The following is an 8,711-nucleotide window of genomic DNA, read 5'->3' as shown; positions in this document are numbered from 1 at the left end:
AGTCAGGCATGGTGGCACGTGCCTGTAATCCCAGCTACTTGGGAGGCTGAGGCAGGAGAATCACTTGAACCCGGGAGGCAGAAGTTGCAGTGAGCCGAGATCTCGCCATTGTACTCCAGCCTTGGTGACAGAGCAAGATTCCGTTTTTTGTTTTTTTCTTAAAGTATATATTTTCTCACTCCTTTTTTTTTTTTTTTTTTTAAATAGATGGGATCTCACCCTGTCACCCAGCAGGTTGGAGTGCAATGGTATGATCATGGCTCATTGCAGCCTTGAACTCCTGGGCTCAAGCCATCCTCCCACTTCTGCCTCCTGAGTAGCTGGGACAGGTGCATGCCCCTGCACCCGGCCTCTCCCTATTCTTAAGAGCTTGTTTGAATGTTCTAGCAGAAGAGCATGGCTACTCATATACTCTTACCCAAGAACAACCCTCCTCTGTCGGGGAAGGTCACCGTCTTTGACTGAGTGCAAAGACAGGAACACGCACGGAGCAGTGAGAAAGGAAAGGGACACCCACCTAGCCAGCCAGATCAGCCAAATCAACACTGGCAATCAATGGTGTCACCGATGTCACAGCTGGATCTCCCTCACATCCCACACTACTCTTTAAGTGGAAAAATACAGGGAAAAACACAAAAGTTACCCCATCTCACACCATACACATACCTAACTTAAAAATCAATGAAAGATTAAACTATATTAAAACTATAAAAATACTAAGAGTAATAGAGGAGATTATTTCAGATTATCTTTAATGTTGGGGGTAGGAAAATCTTTCCTAAATAAAACTCAAAACTCAGAAGCTATAAAGAGAAAATTTAAATTTTCTGTCTGATGAAAGATGTTACAAGCAAAGTTAAAATATAATTCACAGACAGGGAAAAATGTTTGCAGTATATGTGACAGATACATAATCCCTATCATATATAAAGCACTCCTACAAATTAATAAGAAATAGATTATTAAATTTCTTTTCTTTTTTTTTTTTTGAGATGGAGTTTCACTCTAGTTGCCCAGGCTGGAATGCAATGGTGCAACCTCAGCTCACCGCAGACTCTGCCTCCCAGGTTCAAGCGATTCTCCTGCCTCAGCCTCCTGAGTAGCTGGGATTACAAGCATGTGCCACCACGCCCAGCCTAATTTTGTATTTTTAGTGGAGACGGGGTTTCTGCATGTTGATCAGGCTGGTTTCGAACTCCCGATCTCAGGTGATCCACCTGGTTACAAGAGTGAAACTCTGTCTCCAAAAAAAAAAAAAAAAAGAGAGAGAGAGAGAATGGAAGCACCGAGTGGGAGAATACAGCCATGCGTCACTTATGACCGGGATATGCTCTGGGAAATGTGTGTGTCGTTGGGCAATTTTGTCATTGTGTGAACATCATAGAGTGCACTTGCATTACCCCAGATTGTATAGCCTACTACACACCTAAACATAGCTAAACATAAAAGATACAGTAAAAATAAGCTATAAAAGTTTAAAAATCATACACCTATACAGGGCACTTAGCATGAATGGAACCTGTGGGACTGGAAGTTGCTCTGGGTGAGTCAGTGAGTGAGTGGTGAGTGAATATGAAGGCCTAGGACATTACTGTGCGCTACTATAGACTTTATAAACACTGTACACTTAGGCTACACTAAATGTGTTTTTAAAATTTCTTTCTTCAATAGTAAATTAACCTTAGCTTACTGTAATTTTTAATTAATTAAGTAATTATTTTAGAGATAAGATCTTGCTCATTATAGCTCACTGCAGATTCGGACTCCAGGCCTCAAGCGATTCTTCTACCTCAGCCTCTTGAGTAGCTGGGATTGCAGGTATGAGCCACCAAGCCTGGCTTGTAACTTTTTTACTTTATAAATTTTTAAATTTTTCTTTACAAAATTTTTTATTTTTAAAAACTTTTTTGACTCTTTTGTAATAACACTTAGCTTAATACACAAACACATCATACAGCTGTGCAAAAATATTTTCTTTTTAAAAAAATTATCTCAAATTCTGTTATTCTTTTTTCTTTTTTTAATGTCTTTGGTGCTTGAATCAGAACAAAAATATTTGCTTTATATCTTTATTCTACAAGCTTTTTTTCTCTTAAATTTTTTTTTTCTTTTACTTTCTAAACTTTTTTGTTAAAAACTAAGACACAAACACACACATTAGCCTAGGCCAACACAGGGTCGGGATTATCAAAATCAGCATCTTCCACCTCCACACTTTGTCCCCCTGGAAGGTTTTCAGGGGCAAAAACAAGTATGGAGCTCTTATCTCCTGTGATAACAATGCTTTCTTCCGGAATATCTCCTGAAGGACCTGCCTGAGGCTGTTTTACAGTTAACTTTTTTCTTTTTTAATAAGTAGAAGGAGTCACCTCTAAAATAATGGAAAAAAAGGTGTAGTATAGTAAATATGTAATCCAGTAACATAGTTTTCTATTATCAAGCATTATGTACTACAACTTATAATTGTGTGCTCTCTCTCTCTCTATATATATATATATATTTGTGTGTGTGTGTGTGTGATGAAGTCTCACTCTGTCACCCAAACTGGTGTGCAGTGGCACGATCTTGGCTCACTGCAACCTCCGCCTCCCAGGTTCAGGCAATTCTCCTGCCTCAGCCTCCTGAGTAGCTGGGATTACAGGCACCTGCCACCACACCCAGCTAATTTTTGTATTTTTAGTAGAGGCGGGGGTTTCCCCATGTTGGTCAGGCTGGTCTCGAACTCCTGACCTCGTGATCCTCCCACTTCAGCCTCCCAAAGTGCTGGGTTTACAGGCGTGAGCCACCACGCCCGGCCTATATGTGCTATGCTTTTATGCAACTGGCAGTGCAGTAGGTTTTTCTTATACCAGCATCACCACAAATGTGAAGAATGCATTGCACTATCACTAGACGATAGGAATTTTTCAACTCCATTATAATTCTATGGACCATGGTATATGCCATCATTGATCAAAATGTCGTTATGTGGTGCGTGACTGTATTTGCAATGCATGTATTTGAAAGTGGACTTGTGCTCAGAATTTGCAAAGAACTACAAATCAGTGAGATAAAAAAGACAACGTGATTTTTTTAAATGGGGGAAAACATTGAACAGTCGCGTCACAAAATAATACATCCAAATGGCCAATAAACGTATTTAAAAATATTCATCCAGTCATTAGGGGAATTTATGTTGATAACAAAAGAGATAAAGCCACATGCTCACCAAAATGGCTAAAGTTACTAAGAATAACAATAGCAAGTATTGATGAAGAAACCCTTGATACATTGCTGGTGAGGGTATAAAATGGTACAATCATATCATTTTGAAAATCAGATCGGCAATATCTACCAAAGCTAATACTCTGAAATTCTACTCCTCGGTAAATACTTAACAGAAAGGGCACAACTGTGTACTAGTAATGTACTAGAAGTTTCATAACAACAATATTCGTAATAGACCAGATCTGAAAACTCAAATGTCCACCAACAGTGGAAATGAATAAATACACTGTGGATTATACAGATAATGAAAATTCCACAGGAATAAAAATGAATGAACTCATGCTAAATGAAGCAATAAGGATGAATCAAAAGAAGCCAAACACAAAGGCATGTGTATTGTAGGATTCCATGTATATGAACCTCAAAAAGGCAAAACCAATATGGTATGAAAGGTCAGATGGTGGTAACCTTTCAGGAGGAGGCTGTGGGAGGTACCGAAGAAGGTATGAAGGAGGCTGCTGAGGTGCTGTTTGTCGTGTTCGGTTCCTTAATTTTGGTGGTGGTTTCATGGGAACATTCACTCATTGAACTATTATATCAGCAGTTATAATTAATGTTCCTTTTCTGTGTCTATGTTATCCTTCTTTTTTTATTTTTATTTTATTTTTTGTAGAGACAGGTCTCACTATGTTGCCCAAGCTGGACTCGAACTTCCTGGCCTCAAGCCATCCTCCCACCTCAACCTCCTAAGGTCCTGGGATTACAGGTGTGAGCCACTGTGCCAGGCCTATGTTTCAATATAAAGGCTTATTAAAAAGAATTCATATGTGCTGACATGGAAAGACGTTTGTAAAACAATAAGTAAAAAATGGCAGACTATCAGAAAATGTTGTCCAGCAATTTTTTTACTCAGCTCATCAGAAGATTCTGATGAATTGTCAAGTTTGGGAGCCTCTGGACTATATCCAAGATTCTGTGATCCATGTATTCACTCGATCCAATATGTCTGGAGAGTCTGCATTGGCCTGGGCACCTCAGCATGACAAGGAGTACAAAGTGAAACTGACTGAAATCCTTGGGTTTTCAGGACAGGAGATAATAAGCATAGATAACTTGGAAACTCTGTTTCAAGGCAGAAAATGATTAGCCTCATAGGGCAGAAACAACTAAACAAAGAGGAATAAGGAAGTTGTTCGGGGAAATGTATCTAAAAAACATCTCTGGGAGCTGCATTGAACTCTGCCTCCTTAGCTGCTGTCTCTGCCACAAATCTGGCCCCTGAGCATGTGAGGGATCAGATGTTGGCGTCTGCCTCCACTTAATTGCCTGGGTGAGCTCTGTAATAGATAAATTGCAGCAAAGTTTACACGCAACTTTCAGGACATTTTTTGAGAATCCCTGACGTTGGCAACTTTCTCCTTGACTCTCAACCCGCATAGAAACTTCTTTATCACTGACCTTCATCAGCTCATCAGTTTCTTTTCATGTACACTTTTTTTTTCTTTCCAAATGACTAAGGAAAATACAGATTGTTTTCGCTTACCTGTCTCCTAGATTGACTTTTCCCCTTTAAAGGCTGACACTCCTCTCCTCAGTAGAGACCTATGTAAAACTTTCTACAACCATCCCAATTCACTCAGCCTCTTCCCTGTGCAATTGAATGTGTGCCAAGACTCTAGCCGTCAGTCAGTGCCTGTTTAATCTTTTCTTGGAAATGTCTGTTGCTGCAGTTTTCTCACCTTCTGCTTGGTCATGTCTAAGAGACCCACAGAGTATCTGTCACAGTTGAGGAAAGCACGGACTGTGTACAGGGCTTTGTGGAACTGTCGTTCGATGTCCGTAAGTTCTTCAAAGACTTTACTCCCAGACCACAGCAGTACCTGAAAAAATACAGAAATATATTCATAGATTTTGAGGTGCAAAGTAGTAGCTCACTTAGCTGGAGAATAACAAAAATTCTGTGAAGTTCTGTAGAGTTTATTTCACTTAATCTTCATAATAATTTGGAGAAATAGACAGGTTAACTATCCTCCATTTTTACTTTTAGATTTTTTTAAAGTTTATTTATTTATTTATTTATTTTTTAGGGACAGTCTTACTCTGTCATCCAGGCTGGAGTACAGTAGTACAATCATAGCTCACTGTAACCTCCAACTCTCAGGCTCAGGCTCACTGTAACCTCCAACTCTCCCATCTCAGTCTCCCTAGTAGCTGGGACTACAGGTGCACGCAGATAATCTTTAAATTTTTTGTAGAAATGAGTTTTCACTTCTGGCCTCAAGCAATCCTCCTACCTCAGCCTCCCAAAGTTCTGGGATTACAGGCATGAGCCACCTTATCCAGCCCATTATCATGCATTTTTTTAAAATTTTTATTTTAAAAATAGAGATGGGGGTCTCACTATGTTGCCCCAGCTGGTCTCGAACTTCTGGGCTCAAGCAATCTTCCTGCCTTGGCCTCCCAAAGTGCTGGAACTACAGGCATGAGCCACCATGCCCAGTCCAATTATCTTCCATTTGTAGATAAAGAAACTGAGGCTCAGAGAGGTGAAGTAACTGGCTGCTTTACATTGGGTCCAACTGTTTCCCTTTCATTTATCTCATAGGTTTTTAATAAAAATAATAAGGAACTTCAATTGAGCACTATTGTCCTATATGCATTATCTCATTTACTATTGATGGCAACCTTTGGAGGGTGGCACCATAATCATCCCTATTTTTCAAACGGGGAGACTGAAGCATAGAAAGATTAAGTGGGCTGAGCGCGGTGGCTCAAGCCTGTAATCCCAGCACTTTGGGAGGCCGAGACAGGCGAATCACGAGGTCAGGAGATCGAGACCATCCTGGCTAACACGGTGAAACCCCATCTCTACTAAAAATACGAAAAAAAAAAAACTAGCCGGGCTCGGTGGTGGGCGCCTGTAGTCCCAGCTACTCAGGAGGCTGAGGCAGGAGAATGGCGTAAACCCGGGTGGCGGAGCTTGCAGTGAGCTGAAATCCAGCCACTGCACTCCAGTCTGGGCGACAGAGGGAGACTCCGTCTCAAAAAAAAAAAAAAAAAAAAAAAAAAAAAAAAGAAAGATTAAGTGACTCGTTTAGGGTCTTAGAGCTAGTCAGTGGTTGAGCAGGGATTCAGATCAAAGCCATCTGACTTGAAGCTTGTGCATATAACCACTCTGGTATACAGCTTTACAGACAGCCGTTACCTTGTAACACTCGTGATGCTGGTCAGAGATTGTATAATGCTTCCCAGGCACCTTCATTCCCATCTGCCTGCCAGTCCTGACCACATCAATGCTTCAGGGAAAGGATGTGTCAAGTCCATTCCTTTGGCCCAAGCCCCTTACCTGGCCACGTCGAGTTTCACAGTTGTGCAGGTAACTCAGGTGGTATACTTTCATAATTAGATTTGCAAAATTGAGGTACTTGAGAAGAATCTAAAAATCAAACAGCACGTGGGCAGGCAGATGAGAAGAAGAAATCCATCCTCTGGCTACTTTTACCATCAGCAAATATCTGAATATTTTCAAAGCTTCATCAGAGACAATTTGGGCAGATGGATCCTAGAATGCAGACTCATAAGATGTTGCACGAGTGTAAAACTCACCAAATATAGAATGTTGATGTTGATGGGAGTGTATTCATGAAAAATAGCTACTATTTATTGATAAGTTCCCTATGAGGTTGATACTGAAAAATTATCCACATTTTACAAATAAGAAAACCAAAGTTCCAAGAAGTTAAATAACTTGCACAATGCAAACAGCTAGATATTGGCAGAGCCAGAACAAATACCCCTCTATTCCTGACTCCAAAGCCCAATGTATTAACTATTATTTTATCCTGCCTCCCTCAGAGAATATCAGGTAAATTCCCTGTCTTACAGATGGGAAAACAGGCCAGGCCAAACAGCAAATTTCAGGGGACTTCATAGGCTAGGAGAATGTGCTAGTATGGCTATCCTTAGTCTCTAAAGCATTCTTACCTCTTCATCTCTCTTGGTGAAGTGGGATCCATCCACTTTATTCACAGCCATGATTATGGCCACCACATCCTTCCCATTCATTATAGGGGAAGCCAAGATGTTCTTGGTCTTGTACTCTGTGAGGATGTCCACAAAATCACAGAAATGCTCATCCTAAAGGAAGGCAGAGATAAGCACGGACAGGCAAATGAAGAGCAAGAACAATGGAACAGCCCAAAGCCCCTGTTGACAAGGGAATGAAGGTGCTTCCATCTATTCCTCTTCAACAGGGGCAAGGCAATCAGAGATGATATCTGTCATGGAAGCTTCCAAAATCCAGTAGAAGAAGAAAGTCTGAGATGCAATCCACTGAGGGCTATGGAGGAGATGTGTGCAAAGTAGCGTTAGTGCCAGGGACGGGAGTGGGGGACCGACTTTGCCTGAAGAAGGAGGGTTAAAGAAGGCTTTCTTGAGGTGATTACAATTAAGCCCAGAATAAAAACCCAGGGGAGAGCTAAGAGGAAGCCAGGGAAAGACTTCAGGAAGTACAATGACAGTTGCTAGCAGGCAGTGTGCATGGCATTTTACCTGCATCATCTTACTTTTATCTTCGCAATAAGCTACGAGATAAGTACCGTTAGTAGCCCATCTTACAGAAGGGGTATCTGTAACTCAAGAAGGTTAATGTCATGTGTGTAGAATGTGTGCGTGTGTGTGTGTGTAACTCCACAACCTGCCCTCAGCCCTGCTGCCTCTTAGAGAAGCCTGGATAGGGTTAGACTTGGGCCCAGGTCATTGAACAAAAGAATTTGTTGTTTTCAGCTTTTTAAACAATCCAGTTCTAGCACCACACAGCCAGTTCAGTGGATATCCCCATTCTACAAGTCTTAGTAGAAGCCCCACTATGTGTCAGGCCTTATGTCAAGCACTGGGGATATGGGTGACTAAGGTTCAGGCCAGCTCACAGAAAAATCAATAATAGTAATATAGGTCACAAGGGATTGGCTTGAAGCTCTGGGTGTATAGAGGAGCACACACCTCCATAACCCTCCCCTAATGCAGCCCAGAGAAGCCAGTATACGCTGTGGTGGACCATGTGGTCAGGATGAAAAGACAGAGCTTGAATTGTTCTCTTAAATTTACAAGAATCTGCCTTTCTGTTTATTGGTAGCACTGTGAGGTCTTTGGACTGTCAGCATTGCTTGGGACACAGGCCAGCCCAAACCTGCACAGCTCATGCTGTTCTGAGTGGAAATGTATTTCATAGAGCCAATTCACAGAAGTTCTCTAAAACTAAGTCTGGGCCGGGTGTGGTGGTTTACACCCATAATCTCACACTTTGGAAGGCCAAGGTGGGAGTATTGCTTGAGTTCAGTAGTCCAAGACCAGCCTGGGCAACATAGCAATGTCTTGTATCTACTAAAACTCAAAAAAATTAGTCAGATGTGGTGACATGCGCCTGTAGTTCCAGCTACTCAGGAAGCTGTGGCAGGAGGATTGCTTGAGCCCAGGAGTTGGAGGCTGCAATGAGCTATGATTGT

At 41.4% G+C, this 8,711-nt stretch overlaps 1 protein-coding gene across 2 annotated transcripts in view; it reads right to left on the bottom strand.

Moving 5' to 3' along the window:
- PDE6A (phosphodiesterase 6A, cGMP-specific, rod, alpha) overlaps positions 1 to 8,711 on the bottom strand; it is a 92,602-nt gene that overhangs the window by 75,967 nt on the left and 7,924 nt on the right. The window contains exons 2-4 of one of the 2 annotated variants that reach the window (XM_011985375.1): positions 7,192 to 7,344; positions 6,554 to 6,643; positions 4,947 to 5,087 (exon numbers count right to left, since the gene is read on the bottom strand). In XM_011985375.1, the coding sequence (XP_011840765.1) occupies positions 4,947 to 5,087; positions 6,554 to 6,643; positions 7,192 to 7,344 (384 nt within the window). The remainder of the gene's footprint in view (positions 1 to 4,946; positions 5,088 to 6,553; positions 6,644 to 7,191; positions 7,345 to 8,711) is intronic. The other variant, XM_011985376.1, reaches the window with a different exon arrangement.

This window comes from Mandrillus leucophaeus, unplaced genomic scaffold, assembly GCF_000951045.1.
Source record: "Mandrillus leucophaeus isolate KB7577 unplaced genomic scaffold, Mleu.le_1.0 Scaffold282, whole genome shotgun sequence".
Classification (NCBI taxonomy): Eukaryota; Metazoa; Chordata; class Mammalia; order Primates; family Cercopithecidae; genus Mandrillus; species Mandrillus leucophaeus.
The sequence above is the reverse complement of the archived record's forward strand: the minus strand, read 5'-3'. Positions and strand labels throughout refer to the sequence as shown.